The sequence below is a fragment of the Eubalaena glacialis genome, chromosome 7, assembly GCF_028564815.1.
Source record: "Eubalaena glacialis isolate mEubGla1 chromosome 7, mEubGla1.1.hap2.+ XY, whole genome shotgun sequence".
In the NCBI taxonomy this organism is placed as follows: Eukaryota; Metazoa; Chordata; class Mammalia; order Artiodactyla; family Balaenidae; genus Eubalaena; species Eubalaena glacialis.
Window position 1 is genome coordinate 104,924,121 of NC_083722.1, and position 21,881 is coordinate 104,946,001.

General features: G+C 52.7%; 1 protein-coding gene across 1 annotated transcript; it reads right to left on the reverse strand.

Annotated features, from left to right (window-relative positions):
- Nucleotides 1-5,073: 5,073 nt before the first annotated feature.
- On the reverse strand, nt 5,074-20,632 carry OXTR (oxytocin receptor). Its single transcript, XM_061195566.1, has 2 exons — nt 19,705-20,632; nt 5,074-5,321 (listed from the first exon to the last, which is right to left on the reverse strand). Exons 1-2 carry the CDS (start codon nt 20,630-20,632, stop codon nt 5,074-5,076), a joined length of 1,176 nt encoding a protein of 391 aa, XP_061051549.1.
- Nucleotides 20,633-21,881: the final 1,249 nt, after the last annotated feature.

Below are 21,881 nucleotides of genomic sequence, written 5' to 3' on the forward strand. Positions count from 1 at the left end.
ATTGTCAGGCCATCCGTTTCAGACTTGGAATCTTGGGTTACACAGACTTTTGACCACTGCCGCATTTGCTGTGACCTGACTTGACCCTGACTCCTATTTTTCAAGCTGGCTCTCCTTCTCTAAGGGCCAGGCTACAGCAGGTACTCCATCCCCCGTGAAGCTCATGGGGCTGGAGAAAGGACACACATCTAGATGCATGTATGTCTGAGGTGTTTTTCCTTCTGGGGACCCCCGGCCCCGAAAAGTAGCAGGCAGGACAGCACGCTGGGGGCGTGATGAAAACGGGCCAGAGGAGGGAGTGGCATTCCGCTCTCTCTCATACGTGACGTCTGGCTCATCAGGGACTCTTGTTTAAGACGCAGGTTGTGATTCAGTAGTGGAACCCAGGAACAAACACAAAACCACTTGTGATTCTGCAGGTGGCCCCCATATCCCACTTGAAGAAATATGCTTTAGGGTCCCTTCAAGGTGACAATCTAGAATCCCATTATGTCCGGAGTTAGACAGTGGCACACGGTGGGTGTGGCTACACCGTACAAGAGGTTTGTTCCTGGCTCTTAGAGCATCTTCCGACAGAACTCTGATAAATGAGAGTACCTGTGACCCAAGAGATTGGGACCAGGTCCCCTCCTGCCCCCCCCCCACCTGCCACAGCTCAGATGCACCTGTGTCATAATCAGACAGATTTATGGGGATTCAAGGGAAGCCGGCAAAGAAATTCAAGTCTGTAAGCCACCAGATATGGTCACTGTTCTCAGGCTAAAGAAAGAAGGCAAAGCAATCTATGGAAAAAAATATGTTTATTAAGTGCACCTTTTATAAAGCAGCTAATGAAGCAGGCATCTCATTATCGGGCACATCATTCACCAATGCGCACAGACAGCAGGTGCCACAGAAAGTCACCAAGTAGAACGAAATCGAGGAATTCACATTTTGCATTTAGGGGCGTTTCATCGCAATTAAACACAAAAGGTCGAGCACTTTGAAACCAGGATCTTCTTAAAAGGCAGCTTCCTGCAGTCATTACCCGTAGACCCATCCCCCAAGGGAGACCAAATGGTGTGACAGACTTTTTTTCAGGGCCTAAAGAAATAAGGCTCAGAGTCCTCAAGTGTTCGCATTTCACTTTTCAATATCAGAACGATGAAACATTCCGGAAGAAGATCTGCACGCTCCAATTTATCGGCACCTCCAGGCATGCGTTAGGTTTGTAAACAGGCCTGAAACTGTGGGCAAAGGTGGTTGGAGGACCTTAGGAGTGGGGTCCAGAGGAGGACAGAAACGACCGAGCCCGAGGCAGCGTCCTGGACCCCTACTCTCTTTCTTCCAGGCTTGGGTTGGGGAAAGAGCAAGCGATCGTGAAAATACTCTCCAGGACGAGACTGGGAGTGGAGGGGCGCGTAGCCAGCGGCGCTGCTGGAATCAAATGTCACTGACTGGCTACAAAAGACTCCTGTGCCATAATGAGAGCCAAGGTCCCAACCAGAGCTTTCACAGGAGAAGAATGAGTGTCCCAGTTGGTTCTGGTGCCCAAGAACCCTGCAACTCCTGGGTTCTCAGCAAGGTTGTGCCCGGGGTCAGAAACATCTGCTAAGTGGCTGTCTCCTTGATCCCCAGTGGCCTCTGGCAGCTGCTAGGATGGCAACTTCCCTGGGAACAGCAGAGAATGGGGCGTCTCTGGCTGGTGAGCAGAGAGGCTCAAATGCCAACAGACCCCACCACTGCTGCACGTGCACCCAGGGTGCCCAGTGTCCTGATGTGGGCATGGAACCCCAAACCAGCATCCTGTTAGCTTCCCAAAGAGCCAGGACTGGCTGGTGTTGACACTAAGCGCCCGTCACAGCAACACTGCACTGCCTCTGGGTCCAAAGATGACATCGTCCTCAGTCTCCAGGTATACTGAAGATCTTGTCCTAAATGCTGGGGTTTCGAACACTGGCATTTCAGTGCACGCCTCTCTTCTCCCTGAACATCCAGACCCTGCTAGCTCGTTCTACTGTGTGCGTGTGTATGTGCACGTGTGTGTACAATGCAGTGTGCAGGGAGAAGAGGAAAGTGTGTGTGGAGATCTGGGGCTTTGGGAAGTGCTCTTGCTGTGTCACAGTGAGTCCAAAAATATATGTGCAAATAAAAAAAGTGCCCCAGAGTGCCATCGAGCTGGCCAGTCCCAGTCGGAAAACCTCTGATCTATAACGTCCTGTATTTAACGACTAAAGGTGTTTCCTGGACACGGTCATATTGTACCTCAAGGCTGAGAGGACATCTGACAACGTGTTTACCAGGTATTATCACTGCTGGTACTTTTGCTGAAACCGGAAACACCATCTCTCGCAGGAAAACTGAGTAAGAAAACCATGGATTCTTCTGAAATGGTGAGTCAGTGAGAAACAAAAGTTCTGGGAGGTAAGAGATTCCAAGAAATGCATCCTTCAAGCTGGTTGCCTCTGAATTCAGCTGGTAAACATTTTTTTAAGTATTTAATTCAGTGGCTTTTAGCATATTCTCAAAATCGTGCACATCACTAACTCCAGAAAATTTTCATCACCACAAAAAAAGCCCCATATGGGGCTTAGCAGTCACTCCCCATCCACCCCAACCTCCAGCCCCTGGCAACCACTATTGTATAATACGTCTTGGTAATTTTGCCTATTCTGGGCATTTCATATAAATGGAATCATGTAGTATGTGGCTTTCCACAAGGCTTTCACTTAGCATGATGTTTTCAAGGTTCATCCATGTTGGAGCATGTGTCAGTACTTCCTTGCTTTCCATAGTTCAATAATGTGCCATTGTATAGATATACTACATTTGTTTATCCATTCATCAGTTGATAGGTATTTGGGTTATTTCCATTTTTGGCTATTATGAATTATACTGCTATAAACATTTGTGGACAAGTTTTTGTGTGTATATATGCTTCCGTTTCTCTTGAGTAAATACCTAGGAGTAGCATTTCTGGCTCATATGGTAATTCTATGTTTAACTTTTTCAGGAACTGCCAAACTATTTTCCAAATTGGCTGCACCATTTTACCTTCCCACAAGCGACGGAGGAGAGTTCCAATTTCTCTCCATCCTCGCCAGCACCTATCGTTGCCCGTATCTTTGATTGGAGCCATCTTAGTGGGTGGGCAGTGCTATTTCACTGTGGTTTTGATTTGCATTTCCCTCGTGAGTAATAATATTGAGCATCTTCTCATGTGCTTATGGGCCACTTATATCTCTTCTTTGGAGAAGATACGAAAATATGTCTATTCACTTGTTTATTCAAATATGTTGCCCATTTTTTAAACTGGGTTATTTGGCTTTTCATTCTTAAATCGTAAGAGTTCTTGATGTATTCTAGATACAAGTATATGGCTTCCAAATATTTTCTTCCATTCTATGAGCTGTCTTATCACTTTCTTGATAGTGCCCTATGAAACACAAAAGTTTTGTGCCCCATTTTGATGAGGTCCAATTTATCTATTCTTCCTTTGACTTCTGTTTTGGGTGTCATTATCTAAGAAACCATGGCCTAACCCAAGGTCACAAATATTTATCCCTATGTTGTCTTCTAAGACTTCTATAGTTTTAGCTCTTACATTTAGGTTGATGCATTTTGAGTTAATTTTTGTATATAGTATGAGGTAGAGGTCCAACCGCATTCTTTTGCATGTGGATATCCAGCTGTCCGGGCGCCATTTATCGAAAAGACAATCTCCCCAATTGAATTCTCTTGTCACACTTGTCAAAAATCTATTGGCCATAAACGTAAGGGTTTATACCTGAATTCTCTATTCCATTACGTTGGTCTATATATGTCTTTTTGTCTATACCACATTCTTTTGATTACTGTAGCTTTGTAATAAGTTTTGAACCAGGAAGGGTGAATCCATCAACTCTGTCCCTGTTTTTCAAGGTTTATTTGGCTATTCTATTATTTGTGCAATTTCCATGTGAATTTTAGGATCAGCTTAGCAATTTGTGCAAAGAAGCCAGCTAGGATTTTGATAGGGATTACACTGAATCTATACATCAACTTGGAGAGTATTGTTATCTTAACAATATTTAAGTCTCTGAGCCATGAACACAGGATGTCTTTCCATTTATTTAAGTCTTCTGTTTCTTTCAACAATATTTTGTAGTTTTCAGGATTTAATTCCTGCACTTCTTTCATTAAATTTATTCCTATTCTTTCTGGTACTATTATAAATGAAATTATTTCTTAATTTCATTTTCATACTGTTCATTGCCAGTGTAAAGAAATACACTTGATTTTTGTATTGACCTTGTATTCCACAACCTTGAATTCATGTATTAGTTCCAATGGGTTTGTGTGTGCATGTGTGTGCATGAATTCCTTAGAATTTTCTATATACAAAATCATATCATCTGTAAGGAGTTTTACTTCTTTTCCAATCTGGATGTCTTTTATTTCCTTTTCTTTCCCAGCTGCTTCTAAAGTATTAGCTTCTTAAACATTTTTTTCCTCTTAAAATTTTTAACCCAAGTTTTAACTGGCTGCCTGTGCCAGACAGTCTCCTAAGAGAATCTCCTGCTCTAGGGCCACCGTCTGACAAGCTGGTGCTCAAGGATGCCAGCACCAGTCCACTCGAAGGCAGAAGCACTCTGAGGCCAGGAGGATATCAGCACCACCACCATCGAGGTCCCATTTCTCATCCCAAGCTCAGAACACTAGGCTTCCGCACCCATCTGGTCACCAATCCTATACTTACTACCTTTCACAAGATCCCAGGATAAAGGAGTAAAAAGATACTGGAGTGAAATGACAGGTCCAGGGGAAAAAAAACAAAACAAAACCACAACCCATCCAGCAGCCAGATGCAACAGTGGCGTCAGGGCAGCAGGAGTACCCATGGGAGCCCAGGGTAGATCCGGGGCTTGGCTGATGGCTGAGTCACCCTAACACCTTCCCCCATGGAGACCACTTCCCCACCCCGCTCGAGCCCCCGCAAGGTGAGGAGGGGCACAAACTGAAAGGTACCTTATACACACACGTACACGACCACCAATGGCCAGATTGCCCCTGTCGTACAATCCAAGCCAAGAGGGGTGGTCCTGGCCCCGCCGGTCACACCGCGGATGGCTGCGAGCAGCCCCTCTGGCTGGAGCTGTCCGGGCTCAGGACGAAGGTGGACGAGTTGCTCTTTTTGCTGACGCTCGTCTCCCTGGGCCGGCGGCCCTTCCGGCAGCTGGACGAGCAGCAGAGGAAGCGCTGCACGAGGTCGTGGAAGAGGCGGCCCGTGAAGAGCATGTAGATCCAGGGGTTGCAGCAGCTGTTGAGGCTGGCCAGCAGCATGGCAATGATGAAAGCCGAGGCTGCAAGGTGGGGAGGGTGGGGACAAAGGAGAACAGGGCATCACTGCTGGGGCACGAAGCATCGCCTCCTGAGAACAGAGGCCAGGTGCCAGTCACAAGACGGAGGACTAAAGAGACCAAGTCTGCCTGCCTTCCGTATCCGTGCTCTGGGCGTGCACTCAGCCTACCCCCCACGCCTTCACCAGCTTAGCCCAGCCCTGGAACATTCCCTGTCCTTTCTCCCAAGCAAAGCTTACCCACCACGGGCTTCCACCGGCACGGCCACCTGTCCGTCCATTCATCACTCACCCCGCAAGTATCGGCTGCCTCCCACTCAGAGTATCCAAGAGCGCGGAGGCAGAAGCTGCCAGACCTAGTTTGTATTCTAGCCCCGCCAGCAACAAATACTTTAACTCCCCAAGAAACTGCTGTTGCCTAACCTTTAAATGGGGATAACAAGAGTCCCCAGATCTCCCAGGAACACTGCGAGAGTGAAAGAGCACCTGGTACCTGAAGGATGCTTAGGAGGTTCCCAGGCAGAGAAGGGAGGACGGGCGCTTCGGGCAGAAGGAACGGCACAGGCAAAGGCACAGAGACAAGGCGTGTGCTGCCTTCACAGCTGAGAATACTGAAAGTGTTTCTGTGAAGATACGCCTAAGAGCACTGCTTCAGCCGACAAATAAGACTTGTGCAGGAAAAGGGGACACTAAAAGTATATGAGGCACTGTGCAGAAGCTATTACACTGAGGATTTACTGAATTTCAGGTAAAATTAATGATCAGAAATCAACTTCAAGACATTGCTTGTCACAAAGTTAAGCTTCAAGGAGGAAGAAAAATTCTTAATCCTATGTACTTCCAAATAGGGGGTGGGGTGGGGGAGCCTGGGTTTCCTTCAATGGCCTTGATCTGACAAATGTACACACTCCCAGCGGCAGAGGAGGACACAGGCAGCCCCCCAGAAACCCACACGGAAAACGGTGTTCCCAAGAATGCTGTTCACGGCCACACCCTTACGAATAACGGTAACTGCAAGAAGGCTTGGAAAATCCACTAGCCCGATATTTTCTGCAATAAGTTTTCAAGGAAGAACTCCAGAATTCAAGAGCTCAATCCAGGAAAGAATTTCTCATAGGCCGACTGGAGTTGCAAGATCTAGACGCCACTGTGGACGCAGACAGAGCACAGAGACGTCTGTCGGCCACATCTCCAAGCACCAAAGGGGGAGGGTGATTGTTTAAGAGGAATTCAGTGGTTCTCAAAGAGGGGTCCCCAGCTTACCTGGGAACTTGACAGAAGTGTAAATTCTCAGGCCCCACCCTAGATCTAGTGGATCAGATTCCTGGGGGTGAGGCTCAACGATGTGCCGTAAACAGCCCTCCAGGGGATTCTGACGCACACCCAAGTTTGAGAACCACTGCTCTAATTACCTGGTGCACCTGCTGGAACAAAATCAAGCTACAACACGCAAAGCCACAAGTCCTGCAAACAAAAATGTTTAGAAAGCAAAGGATTAGAAAGCAGATCTAATCCTTAGATTAAAATAGTAAAGAAAAGAAAAGTGGAAAAGTGAAGGGTGGGGTGGGGGGAAGCCAGTACTGTTGAATTCTATGAAAGAGAATGGAAAAAAATATTTGATTTCGATGTGTAAAAAAGGATGAACTTAAGTTTAGAAACCTGGTGAAATATCACAAAGTCTAAAAATATCTCAAAATCATAGTTAAACATATAAAATGAAAGAGGCAAAATAAACACATAAAAGTCAAAATTTGAAAAGGCATCGAGGGACTTCCCTGGTGGTCCAGTGGTTAAGACTCCGTGCTTCCAGCGCAGGGGGCGCGGATTCGATCCCGGGTCGGGGGATAAGATCCCACACACTGCATGGCGCGGCAGAAAGATTAAAAAAAAATTTTTTTAAAGGCATTGAGAAGTAAACTGCCAGACACAAGGGAAGAACATAGGTGTACAGAGCTCTGAAATGGGTAGAAGGACGTGTCGGGGATGCAGTTCTCACTTGAACAGAAAGGCAGCACGTTTTACCTCGCTGAACAGAGTTAGAAGGCATTATCTTAGCTATTCATGTAAGTTACTCGCCTCACTCTTGACATTTGGATCTTTTAACTTATTTATCCTAATTTTTATAAACAACCTACAGAAAAAGTAACCCCAAAAAAGTAAACAGTTAATGAATTCCTGAGTAGCCCCACCCGAGTTTTTCCACCTCCAAGTGGCCAGCCTGGTTGGGAGGAGTTGGGACCACGGCCAGCACCTCTATCCCCACCTGGTGGCCACAGACACGAATGACCAGCCTAGCCTGGCTCTCGGGGAAGGATGACCCTCTAAGCTGAACCTGCTCGTGTCAAGTTGCCAAATGCTAAGGGCACATTTGGACTTTTTAAAAATTTGGCAATATCCTAACCAACCAAAGACATGGGTTCCCAGCAGTGGAATTTCAAGCTATTTGGGAATAAAAAACAGGCTATGGAGGACATTTCAAAGGAAGGATGCTACAGAAATAAAGGTACAAAGGTGAGACTGTCCAACAGCATTCAGGGGCTGCCAGAGTTGGGGGGTGGTGGGTTCACAGGAGAGGAAACTGGAAAGAGCCAGGCTGAGGAGGAGGATCTTGAATCCAGGCTGAGCATGAACTTGAATCTACAGGCACTGGGGAGCCATGGACGGTTTCTGAGCATAAGGAGTAACTGCACCTCATCTACTTTCTGCACTTACTGTATCTTGTTTAGGCTGTAACATCGCCCTTTCCAGCGGCTAGAAAGGCTTCCTAGAATTGAAGAAGAGGAACAAAACAAAGCATGGAAAGCGTCGTCCCTGGCATTTTACGATGCTTCTTCCAAGGGGGCATATGACAATGCAGCAATGTCAACCATGGGAATCATGGCTCAAGCTTGCACAGAACAGCTTTCAAAGCAGTCTCATCTCCATTTTATACATGAGGAAAGTGAAGCTCGGAGAAGGGAAGTGCCTTCCCGAGGGACACACAAGTCACCCTGTGTTCCCACCTGAAAGTAATGAAGTTTGATGTCTTTTAAAGCTAGGTCAGCATTCACACTAGTCAGGTTGGTTCCAGGCAGCAAATCCCCTCAGTCCCAAAGCAGACATGGGCTGACTGGGCAATTGCCCTCATCATATGATTTGAAGGATAGAGTCAGAGAGCAACTTCCCTTTCCTAAAACAGACGTAGGCCCCCTAGGAGGCTAAGCACTGCCCACTCCCCAGTAATGGCCTTTTATTTTATTATTATAATTTTTAAAATAAATTTATTTATTTTATTTATTTATTTTTGGCTGCATTGGGTCTTTGTTGGTGCGCGCGGGCTTTCTCTAGTTGTGGCAAGCGGGGGCTACTCTTTGTTGCAGTGCGTGGGGCTTCTCATTGCGGTGGCTTCCCTTGCTGCGGAGCATGGGCTCTAGGCGCGCGGGCTTCAGTAGTTGTGGGTCGCGGGCTCTAGAGCGCAGGCTCAGTAGTTGTGGTGCACCGGCTTAGTTGCTCCACGGCATGTGGGATCTTCCCAGACCAGGGATTGAGCCCGTGTCCCCTGCATTGGCAAGTGGATTCTTAACCACTGTGCCACCAGGGAAGTCCCGTAATGGTCTTTTAAAATCCAAGCGTACCGGGAGGGGAAACACATTGCCTATCAGATCACCATCCTTCCTGGCAGAAATGTCTCCTGGTCTGGACGAGGGGCCAGCAAACAGCCCACGGGCCAAACCCCACCTGCTGCTTGTTTTTGTAAATGAAGTTTTACTGGAACATAGCCATATCCATTCATTCATATATTGTCAATGGCAGCTTTCGCACTACAAGGGCAAAGCTGAGTAGTTGTTATAGAGACCTTATATCCTGCGAGCCTCAAATATTTACTGTTTGGCCTTTTACAGAAAAAGTTAGCCAATCCTTGATCTAAATGCCTGTAGGAGAAGATGTTAAAAAGCAGAAGGAAAGGGCTCAAAAAGGGGAGGGGCAGACCCACAGGGTAAGCTGAGCCCACTTCTCCCCACACCACCAGAAGCAGAACTGGGTGATGCCTTTACTTTTAAGTACCCAGACCTCCCACAAACCCTGGCTCGGCCACCTTGCACCTGGGGCCAGAGGGTAACACCCTGTCCCGGGCAGCCCACGTCCAGTGCCTGCTCCACACCAGGGCACCAAGGTCCGCCCCGTGCCTGCATGCCCGCTGCTCTGAAGCGCCAGCTCAGCTACCAAGCTCCTGGCGACAATGGCCCCAGCCACACATTCCATAAAGCAGAGCGACGGTGAAGTCAGTGTGGATAAAAGAAGGCCCTGGAAACCAGAATCGACAGACTCATCCAAGAGAGGTGTAGTCAGCAGCCAGCACCTCCTGGGGGGCTCTGGCCATTGGGGAGCCCCTCACAGAGAATCCAGACGCAAACCCGTGGGGTGTGAACCCCCCTCCCACCTACTCATTTCTCTGAGCCACATCTACTGTCTGAGCCTTAATATCCTCATCTGTGAAATGGAGGTGACACCCTCAAGGACTTGGAGAAAATTGAAAGAAAAAAAAAAGTGTGAAAGGGCTTTGTAAATGGCAAAGTGTGTGTTCACATTATCGTATTATTACTTACAGATATGAAATATGATCAACTGTGTATAACTTTTTATCGCCCAAGGTTGGGGACTCCTAATCTAAGGCTGATTCAAGAAACTGTCCTTTGCCCTTTTCTCCCCGACTTCAAAATTAAAAAAACGAAACAAAACAAAATGAAAACCCGGAGCCCTGAGATTGGATTACATGACCCCAAAGGAACTCTAGATAGTCCGTTTTGGAAAAACTTACTCTGCCGGTGACACAAGAAGCCCAAAAGGGAAGGGGGATGCAACCATGTGCAAGAGCGGGATTTCAGGGTCTCCACCCGGAGAGCTGGTTCTCACCTGTCTCTCCCACTCCACTCCGTAAAAGGAACACTTGTCCCCCAGGACTGAGCCCTGAGGGCTGCAAAAAGCTCTCTCTGGTCCTGGCAGAGAAGGAAGGCCGAGTGGGAGGCGCTGGGCCAGGGATCGGCCCTCACACCTGCCTGGCCTGAGCTTAGGGCATGGGGCAGGGGGTGGGGGGGTGGAAATGAGGAGATCGATGTTCCACTTCCTTCCATGCCATCTCTGCTCAGTGCCAGCCACCGAGTTGGCCCTGGGGACATGCCCTCAAGGGATTTACAAACTCAGGCGGGAAAGAGAAGCACAGACAGGCCCTCCAGTCAACAGGGAGCTGCAGCACCGGGGGAGGGGCGGTGGGCCCAGGGCTGGGGACTAGGGGTGATCTTCAAGCGGGGGCTCCTACGTGCCAAGCAGAAGACTGAGCGGGAATGGCCACGCGCCAACGGCAAACGTGCCCTGCTGGGCATTTTACCCCCGGGACACAGAGACCATGCTGAACTTCCACCTGGTGCCCTCACTCACGGAGGAGGTGGACAGCCGAGGGCCATGCGAGGACAGGGTGCCCCCAGCAGTCACCCACCCACCAGCCCGGCTTTACTCAAGTCCCAAGAAGTCCCCTGTTTGGATTTCCCGGCACTGCCCCCGCCCGTCACCATCGCGTCACCCTGGGCCCAAATTAGCCCAGAACAGCTGACGGGGCAGCTGGCCATGGCCTCTCCGGCTGCGCTGTTCCTGAGGCAACGAACATGTGTCACATACAATTCAAAGACCTGTGGCTCAGCTGACACCTCTCATCTGAATCCGGTCAAGCTCATCCACTTGCCTAAGAGGCTCTCACTCCAGAAACCAATCACTTGGTTCAAGGTCTCCTCCCCACAGCCCAGATCCTGAATCAGGTCTCCCTCACAAGGAATCTAAATCCCTTATTCCTTTAGGAGCTACATGAGAATTTGGGAGTTGTGGTGTACAGAAGGCTTTTTAAAAAATGTTTTTTGAATGTGCACTTACATAAGGATTGAATACTAACACGTATTCCAGGGCACCTTCTTTGAAAAGACCACCATTTTACCACACTGGAATTGTAAAAGTCACAGATGTGTGATCTCGCCATGTGTAAGGTCAGGAAGAAGAACTAAATCTGTGGGCTACAGAGCTTTAAATGGTCTTCTGTGATGTCACTGCTCAAATCTGGGGACATGTGGAGTCCACCAGGCAGGACCTGAGGAATAACCACGTCCTAGAAGCAGAAGTGCTGGGGCTTCCTGTGAACAACCAGCCCTTCTCTACCCTTCAGAGAATGACAGGGCCCTGCCGCCAATTTGGGCCACACGTGTAAAGGCAAGCCACATGTTTTGGTCACAGAGATGATACATTAAAACCTCATTACTCACTGTACAGTCAACAGGCCAGCTGCAGGGGCCCTGCACAGGCATCACCTGGGAAATTGTTAAAAATACAGACTCATGGGCCTCACCCAGACCTACTGAATCAGAATCTGCGCTTTAACAAGTTCCCCCACGTGATCTGTGTGCACACTGAAGCATGACAAGTATTCCTCCAATACAGGGAAAGAAAATAAAGTAACTGTTCAATGATCTCATCAGGGAATGTGCATCTGCTTCTTTGCATAGCCAGCTCCTACTCATCCTTCAAAACCTTTTTCAAATGTTGCTTCCTCTCTGAAATCCTCCTGATTTTTTCCCAGGGAGACTGAAACAATAAATGCCTCCTGGGGGCACTCACAGTACTTGATAAATGAATACCTCTCTCACAGCATCATCCCTTCATACTGTCATTATTCATGTTTATAATCTGTGGTTGGGGACTGTGTCTCATTTGTGGCTCTGTCCTTGGCTGCTAGCAGAAACTGGAAAATGGGAAATGTTCAATAAGGGACTAAGTTGAAATGAGCATGAAATTAGCAGACAGGAAGTCCTGATAAATCAGCCACGGACACTAGCATGTTGGAAAAGCAAAAAGACAATTTCCCTGCCTGACAATGGGAGATGGGCCCCTAACAAGATGACTGGACTCAAATGCAATTCCCTCTGGGAAATTACGTTCACAGTCAGGTATCAAGGTCAGGCAGAGAGAAAGAGAAAGAAACAGAAATGAGTAGGAGTGACCATTAGAGTGTGAGGCATGGGCCGTGGAGGGCAGAGGCCCGTGGTACTGAAGCATCTGGCAAAGGGTGGGAGGTGCCAGCTCCCAGTAGAGTAAGGAGGAAGGTGCTGGCAGAGGGTGCCCCTCAGTGGCCAGGAATCAGGGGCTAGGACACGAAAGACTGCCTGGTTACACCTCCTTCCCGCCCGTCCCTCATGCAAGGGTCCCCTTGGGTTTCCAAACCCAGAGCTAGAACCTCCCCACCTTGCCTCCTACTGTCTCCTCCAGGCAAGGCCTTAACTTCTCTTGACCTCTTAACAATGCCCTTGTTCCCAGCATCACCGGGCTTGCCATCACTCAACAAAAACTGCAGCCCCTCAGTGAAAATGTGCTCCTGAGCTCACGGCAACCTGCATTCCCTCAGCTGCACGGACTGACCCCAGGACGCTGACACATGTTGAAATTTCTCTATTTTTAAAGCGTTGATTGAGCACTTACTACATGCCAGGCCCTGTGCCACCAGCACCCTCCACCCGGCCCACAACCTAAACCCTATTCTTAACCCCAACAAAGAGCCCCAGACAGTTCTCGTCAGCCACCCAGGGTGAGGGCTGCTGCCCCATGTGGCCACACCCGGGGACAGAACCAACCCGGCAGAAACTGGGGGCGTCCCTCCCAGAGACCAACCTTGGCCCGACTGTCCCACATCTATGCATGTGCCAGCTGCTGGCCACAGGAGGGCAGGTGAGGGACTGGGGAGGGGTCCTTGCCAACTCTCCTCATAGGAGGACTGACAGATCGAGGCAGAGGTTGTGTGGACAGGACCCTTGGGAGGCGCTGAATCACTGCTTGTAGAATGAACGCACTGGAGGAGGAAGGAGACCCTCAGGTGGGGGCAACAGGGAAAGCTTCACGAGAGTCAGAACTGGATGAAGCTGCCGTGTCCAGTTGTTCAGGTTGTGTACTGCACAGCTCCTAGGAATACCATTCTCACAGACCATTCTCATTCTCAGGATCCTTAAATGGAACCCCCTGGAGTTGTGCACAAAGCAGCCCACACAGTGGACTTGGGCTCTGAAGGATGGGTCTCTGCAGAAGAGACTCGGGTAGGTGTTCCTGGGATGGAAACAGAATTAGCATGGGTGCAAAGCAAAAGGCCCTGTGGGAAGTGGCAAGTCAGCAGGCCTGGCTGCAGGTGCACTAGGAAGATCGGCCAGAGTCCAGGGCAGAGGGGATGAGGGTACTCTTTTGTTAGATATTAGTTCAGGACAGGCCAACACAGTGCGTCCAAATCAGTGGTTCTCAACCAGGGCGATTTTGCCCCTTAAGGGACATTCGGCAATCTCTGGGGACATTTTTTGGTGGCCACAACTGCGGGGAGGTGCTAGTGGTGGGAGCAAGGGATGCTGCTAAACATCCTCCGTCACACAGGACAGCCGCCCGCCCCACACCACACTCACAACGAAGACTGTCTGCCCCCAAGTGTCAATAATGCCAAAGTTGAGAAACCGTGCTCTAAACCAAGAAGGTGGTGATGGAAAAGGGAAGGAAAGTACAGACACGAGAGGTACTAAGCGAAGACGTGGTTACGACAGCGAGATCAGCGGATGGCTGATGGACATCAGGGTGGAGGAGTCAAGGGACATGGGCTTTGAAGCCACAGTGCTGAGAGGGCCGGCCACTAGTGCCCCTGTAGCTGGGTGGGTGCATGCTGGGTGCTGCAGGAAAGAGATTCCAGGAGAGGGTGCAGGGCTCTGCTTTGGCCGGCCTGGGGCGGGGCCAGAAATCAACTTTTTAACAAGCACCCAGGAGACCCAATGCCGAGGGTGGTGGGGAGGGAAGCAGTCTGGCGTGAGATGATCTGGGTTCGAATCCCAGCCCCATTACTTACTCAGCAGTGCTGTTGAGCAGGCTGTGCCATTCTGAGCCTCAGTTTCCTCATCTGTAAAACGGGGATAACGCCCCCCCTTACCTTGCTGTGTCTGGATGAGGACAAGAGATGGGGTCAGGCACAGGGTCTGGCACTCCATAAGGGGCGACTACTGATTTTAACAAACGCAACTCCTCACTTTACTGAAACCGATGCCAAGAGAGGGTGTTGTGTTCTACCACAAGATGTTATCCCCACTGCTCAGGTGGGAATGACAGAGACCCAGAGACATGCCCCAAATCACACAGGTGCCCTGAGACCAGGCCTCTGAAGGGGACTCTCACCACTTCCCAGGGGCCAGGGGCTCTGATAGGCAGGGGTGGGCCCTCGTGGGCCCTCCCACCCCCCTCCCCCCTGCTCCACCTCCCACCCCCTCCCCAAACCACTCAACCATCCATCAAATGGGAAAAAATATATAGCAAAGCTTCACCCAATAGACTTTTTTGTTGTTGTTGTTATTCATCAAACCTTTGGGGGTAAACAACTGAAGTCACGTTGGGGCATAAACCCAAGAGAAAACATTAGCATTAGTTGAGAACATAAAAGAACCCATAATTACTTAATCAGACCAGAGTGTGGTCATTAATTGCCCATCTAATGGCAATTTATGCCCAAGAGGGCCAAGCTTAAGACAAGGAAAGCTGCATCCTATCTCCTCCTGCCGCTGCCCAACCCCCCAGCCACTGCTCTCCGCCCTAGGTCACCTGACAAGCAGGCCCCTCCGAGGTACGTGGTCCACCCACACCTCGGGCACAGTGTCTTTGGAAAGGCAGGGTGGGCGGGCAGCCACACTGGAGGGGCCACAGTTCCACAAAAACCGGGAGGTGCTGGCAAGCTCGTTTCACAGACGGGGGAAACGCTTACAACTAGGCCTCCTGTGCATTCTTCCTCCTGGCACCCACCGCGGCAGAAGCCTGATTGCTCCCAGTGCTGGGGCGCTCACTTCTTCACCAAGTAGCCAACCCTACGGCCAGAGCGCTGCCTAGAGAGCCCTCATTTCTCGAGTCCAGCTCTGTACACCCATCCCAGCCCCGTCACGTGCACCTTCCTCTTCCCATACCCTACGTATTTGTTCAACAAGCATCGGCTGAGCTCGGACGGGTGGCCCGCCTTGTGCTAGGCACTGGGCACACCCCAGTGAACAGGACAGGTGGGGCCCCCCGCTGTGACAAGGCTCACACTCCACCGCTCCGGCTTTAACGAGCTTCTCCACATACCAAGCCTCCCCGGACACACCGCCGACCGTCCAGCAGACTCTGCTGCCACCCCAGGCCCCTCCACCCAGGCTCTCAAGACAAAAATGCCTAGCTCCTCCAGCTCAAATCCCTGCCGAGATTCTCAAAGTCAATCCCACGAAGACAAACAAAACATTTAACAACTAGAATGGGGGGAGGAGAGAAGAGTGACATTGATCACGGGGCCCCCCAGGTGCCACGGGTCACACCATGTCATCCTCGTAACAGCCCCGTGAATAGACTTGCTATCCTCATTATAACAGAGGAGGAAGAAGCTGAAGCTCAGAGAAGAGAGACCACCTGCTCGAGGACACGCAGGAGAAAGTGGGAGGGCGGGCTCCAAACACAGGCCAGTCACGTGGCTCCAACACCTGCTCTTTCCCTGCACGGGGACCTGGGGTCCTACAGCGCCCACCCGCAGTCTCCACCAAGTGGATCCATCCATCCATCTTCATCTCCTCCCTGAGAACCACTCCGGGGTCAGACTCCTTGGGACCAGCAGCAAAGCAAGTTCCACGGAGTTCAAGGGAAAAGGTTGGTGCCAAATCTTTGGCTGTGCAATTTGATCCTGAAAGTTCCATCCGGGGCTTGTCCAAACCTGCCAGGGGTGTCTGGTCCCAGCCCTCCTTCTGCAGCATCACCAGTCTCACCAAAGCAGGGCCCCACCAGCATGTGGCTGCTCTGAAACGGGGGGTCATTACATTACCACAACCCTCCCCTTGCTTTTTTCTCCTCTCACTGCTTTTCTCTCTGAACAATGGAAATACTGAAATTGAGAGTTCTCCTCTTTGCTTTGGCTCTTATGAAAGGAAGCCCCATGTGCAGCTCACCCCCTGCCCCGGATAGAGACTTCATAATTGCTATTATTGTATTACCATTTCTCTAACCTTTTCCCCCTTTCTTCCCAGTTTCCTCACGTCCATTTTATCTTGCTGTGGCACCCAAATCTTTGGGCCCCCCCTCAAATTATTTTTGGAACAAGGTGCGCTCTAAACCCACAAAGGCAGCGCTCGGTGTGACTGAAGGTGTACAAGGGGAGAGATGGGAAAGGCGCGCTGGATTTCGAGGGAATTGCGGGGGAGGGAACCCTAAGGAAGGAGGGACTTGGAGTCCTGTGGTGGCCCTGAGGCCAGCTGCCAAGGCACGTGTGACTTCTCCAGCCTCCCCGTTAGCCCCGACCCGTGGTCAGTGCTTAAGGAGCTGCTCGCTGGCCCAGAGGCTTCGTGATGAAGCCGCCGGCAGGAACGAGGCCCCCCTCCTGCGTCCCTGAGGCTGCCTGCCCCCGGGCTGCTGGGAAGAATGTCTCGCTGTTCACAAGGGCTCCCTGGATTTCCAGGCCCCACTCGCCAGGAGATGAGCAGAGCCAGGGGCCCTGAGCTAGAGAGTCTGCGTTCTGGTAAATTCCCTTCCTCCTGGACAGGAAGGTGAGGGCTGTGCATCCATTCCACTTTGCTGATCAAAAGCTCAAGTAGCTCAAACGTCCCTGTCCTGTTCCTTCCTTACTACTTGCCCAGAGCCTCGAGATTGAGTCACGTCTCCGAAGTGACTGTAACGCAATTGTTTCTGATCCCAGCCTGCTACTCGTAATTATCCAAGTTAATGCCAAGTGGGCACAAGGCGTGCTTCTGGCTCAGCCCACATCCCTGGACCCTGCAGCCCTGAGGCCGAGGCACGACTGGACCAGGCCAGTGGCAGGTGCCCAAGCCCTCTGTGGTTGGTGAGCCGGGAGCCCGCTCCTGACAACACTGTGGGGGAGAGAGTGCTGGCAGCAGCAGCATCAGGACCCTCCTGTCATCTGCGTTTGTGCTCTTCTCAGAGCAGACAGGGCAGAATGCCAAGGAGGACCCGGAAGACCTGCGTGTTTCACGTGCCACCACCCTTTCCCCTGAACCAGGAAAGGAGCAAAGAGAAACAGGACCTGAGGCTCCTGGAGCCCGTCTCTTCCTCTGCTGCTCCTGGGGCCTGAGTAGAAGCCCGTCTCCGCTGCACGTCTCCCCTCCCACCCCCCGCCACTTGGAAATCCTCAGGTGGCCACATGTACCCAAAATGCCTCTGGCCCCACTTTAGCTGGGGACTCCCTCTCGCTCTCTCTTCCTGTATCTTGTTTTTAAGACAGAAAAATGAATTGTTCAATAAGCTTTTCAAGTGTAGAAAAGATCTAAACTTTACTGAGTGACCATGATCTGCGTTGACCACATACTCATTCTCTAGGGAGGAAAGTGAGGAGGGGGAGCGCAGGTGCGGTCATGGAAGTCACGGGGGGAAGGGAGGGGGAGAAGGAAGGAGAAAAGTCACCAGGGAGAAAATGAGCAGGAGAGGCAAGGGGACGGCAAAGAGAGAGGAGCAGACTATCTGCAGAATGAACGAACGCAAGGAGGGAGAAGAAGACCCTTCAGTGAGTAAAGGCTGGAGGGAGGCCGAGATGCCAAGTCTCCCCAGTAGCTGCTCTAAGGGAGTGTCGGTCTCACTTCCTTAAGGGCTGGTGTCTGAGCTCCTCAAGACCTGCGTCAAGTATCTCTTCAGATCCCACCCAGGAAACAGGTATGGCCTGATGCCTTGTCTAGAAACATCCACTACTGGCTTTTGCCCAACCCAACTCCCTGTCGTGTGCCCTTTAAAAGAAGCCTGGTGCTGGGGGGATGAGGTGGGGGCAGGAAGCCCCAGTTCTAGTCTGCCTCCCATTTGCTGTGTGATCTGGAGCCAGTGCCTTCCCCTCTTTGGACCCTTGAACCCCTTCTTTAAGGTGTTCCCAGGGGCTGCACCATGAAGCCAGGCTGGCTTTGCTGAGTCTTCACAGCAATCCTCACCTGCAAACCACCCAGACGGGCATACCCCAGGTGCTCAATAAATGCTGAATGATAACTGCTCTGGCCACTAAGGCAAACACTGGGCTAATTGGGAGGGCTGGGGCAAGCAAGGAGTCTGTGGTTTGGGGAAGAGAGCAAAGCAAAGTTATCCAGCTGCAGGAAGGAAGATTTCAGCTTCCAGGGGTGGCTGTGTTAGAGACTACTGTTAGCAGTAGTGATTCTATCCAGAAACGGAACATTTGCGCTATCTCAAGGGCAGAAGGGGTGAAAGCAAACTCCTCGGGTCTTTCCTTACAGGCATGTGAGCCGCGGGCATCCCAGCGCAGTGTTACGTGCTTACCCTCAAACCAAAAGGTGTAAGTCATTCACCACCACTGATCATCCCTCCTGCTCTTCGCTAATGAGCTACCTGAATTGTCCGTGGGGAAGGCTGAAGGCGGGAGCTGCCTGGGGGTCCCAGCCGCAAAGCGACGGCTACAAGTCGGACCCGAGGCGCTCTGCTCCCCCAAGATCCCTCCCCACAGAGCCTTCCATTCTACCGTCTCCTCCCGGTCTCCTGGCCACCCGGCCACCCTCAGCCCTGACCTCCCAGAGCCCTGACCTCCCAGTCCTTCAATCTGGAGAGGGCGTTCACCGCCTCCCGAAATCCCCCAGCCTCCCCGGTCAAATGGGAAAGTCTGCGTCCCCTTTCCCTTCCCTGCCCGTCCCCGCTCGCCACCCCCCCACCCCCACTCCCCCCGCCAGCAGAAGCGCCATCTCGGTTCCTGAGCACCGCCAGCCCCGCGCCTGCCCGCCGTCCCCGCGGTACTCACCTCCGCGCGGCACAGCTCGCCGTCCCCACTGGGCGACGGGTTCAGGACTCGTCTCCGCACCCTGACGGCGCCCCGCCCCGCAGCTTCTCAACACTTGCTAGGGAGGAATCCAATCGCCCACCTCCCGCTGCTCTGATCCAAACCAGACCTTGGGCTCAGGTTGACTTCAACTTAAAGTGGAAGTTCAACGTAAAGTGAACTTTACGTGGCAGGAGCTTGAGCTTGGGCCTGGGTTGGAAACTCAGCTCCCCCGCTTCGCTAAGCAAGTGGAAAAGGCCAGTCACTGGAACCTCAGTTTCCTGGTCCATAATAGTGAACCAAATATGTAACCCAAAGACTGTGCTAAGGAGTTTACGTGCATTTCCTCATTTCATTCCCCTGCTGCTGGGGAGAGCTGGTACTTTTATCATTTTTGCTATTTTACAGAAAGGGAAGTCAAGGCTCAGGGAAGTTATGCCCCAAATCACTTGGCCAGCGGATGACGGGGCCATGACTCAAATCCCCCCATGAGGCCCCCAACACAGAACGGCCCCTGCACGTTCAGATGCAGCAGGACCACGGCCCCGCCCCGCGGCGCTCCCTCCTCCCGCTTTCCCGCCAGCGCTACCTTCCTTGGGCGCCTCGGCGTCCCAGACGCTCCACATCTGCACGAAAAAGAATGGCGTCCAGCACACGATGAAGGCCAGCACGATGATGAAGGTCATCTTGACCGTGCGGATCTTGGCCTTGGTGATGAGCTTGACGCTGCTGACGCGGGCCAAAGCCCCGCGCCCGGCGCTGTCCGCCGCCGCGCCCTCGGGCCCCGAGGCCGCCTCGGCCGCCGCCGCCGCCGTCTTGAGCCGCAAGTTCTGCCAGATCTTGAAGCTGATGAGGCCGTAGCAGGCGGCAAGCACGATGACGGGCACGATGTAGACGGCGAGCGTGATCCACGTGATGTAGGCCTTGGGCCCCCAGGGCTGGATGAAGACGGCCCAGCAGTCGAAGACGCCGTCGGCCACCTCGCGCAGCGAGAAGATGTGCACCTGCGGCGCGCTGGCCACCAGGCAGCCCAGCCATGTGGCGAGCACGGCCAGACGGTCGGCGCGGCGGCGCAGCACGCGCAGCGGCTGGCAGATGGCCAGGCAGCGGTCGAGCGACATGAGCAGCAGGAGGTAGGTGGAGGCGAACATGCCCACCACCTGCAGGTACTTGACGAGGCGGCACAGCAAGTCGGGTCCGTAGAAGCGGAAGGTGATGTCCCACAGCAGCTGCGGCAGCACCTGGAACACCGCCACCACCAGGTCGGCTATGCTCAGGTGCTTCATGAAGAAGAAGAGGCGCGAGTGCTTGTGGCGCGTGGTGCGCAGCGCCAGCAGCACGCACGCGTTGCCGCTCAGCGCCAGGAAGAGGATGAGGCACAGCACGGCCACCTCCACTCGCGCCAGGGCCTCGTTGCGCTGTGGCGGCCCAGCGGTGCGGTTGCCCTCGGCCCCCGGGGGCGCCGCGCTCCCGTTGACCGCCTCGGCGCTCCAGTTGGCGGCAAGCGCACCCTCCATGGCCCTGGCCGCCGCCGTGCGCCCCAGGCCTTCGAGCCCTTTAAGGCGTGGCGCGCGGGGCGGGGCCCGACGCGCAGCCCGGGCGTGCCTGGGGGCTCCTGGGTTCCACGCCCTGAGACTCCGCGGAGCGATCTGATGGATCGGCCTCTGAAACAAACCCCGAGGGCTGTGAGAAAACGCACGCTTCTCTGCCGACGCCTGTGCGGCTCAGCTGTCCCCTTCCCAGGAACCCCAAATCATCTAGGACTAGGGTCACAACCGCCGGCCCTGGGGGTGTTCAGCCGCCACCCTAGAAATCCCCGTTTCAGGTACCTCCCTCTGAGACACGAAATGAGCGGGAATAGCGGACCCGCAGTTCCTTGAGAAAGTCGCTTCCAATGAAGGAGAGGGAGGGTTATAATCAGTGTCCTCCGGGACTGGGACTTCTAAGCCAGCCACCTCCCCTAGGGATCCCCCCTACTAGCTACCCACACCCCAGAACCCACAGCACAGCCACCTCTCCTAGTCAACCCTACTCCAGTGGCTCCCTCCGGAGACCCCCCAAACAGCCACTTGCCCGGGAAACCCAGCTCAGGACCAGCCCCCTCCAACCCCCCGTTTCTAAAATGCCTAGCCATCCGCCCCTGAACTTCCACAACAGCTGCTTCTTTGGAACCCAGTCCAGTGGTCCATCCTGGAGGCACTCCTGGCTCAGTACTACCCAGGACGCCCAAACGCTGTTCCCAGTACCCTTCTGGCCTAGACACCTCTCGCGGCTTTCCTCCCCAGCCCAGCATCCTGGAAAGTTCGGGAACTCGACACGTGTCTTGGCCCCCGACAGCCAAGGGAGGCGGCGCCTCCAGGAACCAGAATCGCAAAGCACCCCACCACCTCCACCCGGGTCCCAGTGGCCCCACCAGCCCCAGCCATCCCGTCCACCCGTGCGCAGGACCTAGCTACCTGCACCGAGTCGTTAGGCGAACCTAAAGTTGGCTCCCTGGGGAAGCTGCACCGCCGCTGACAGCTCCAAAGCCGCCTGCGCTCCCGGCCCAGGTTGAGGTGGCTGCTGCCGGTACCCAGTCTGATAGGACGCTGAGGGCTCGGACTCTGGAGCCTGGCTGGAATCCCCTCGCCCGCAGCCTGACTGGTCGCTGGAGAGGGACTGGAGGCGAGCGAAGAGCGCTGCCGAGACTGTGCGCGCAGACGGCGTCAGGGTGCGCGGCGCTGCCGGCCGGTGGCCCGCTTTCCTGCAGCGGGTGGCACGGGCTGC

Excerpts from the sequence above, each read along its gene's own strand:
- OXTR (XM_061195566.1), bottom strand. The coding sequence starts at position 20,632 with ATGGAGGGTGCGCTTGCCGCCAACTGGAGCGCCGAGGCGGTCAACGGG. Across the intron at positions 5,322-19,704 it reads CGCCGAGGCGCCCAAGGAAG|CCTCGGCTTTCATCATTGCC; the intron begins GTAGCGCTGGCG and ends CCCACCTTGCAG.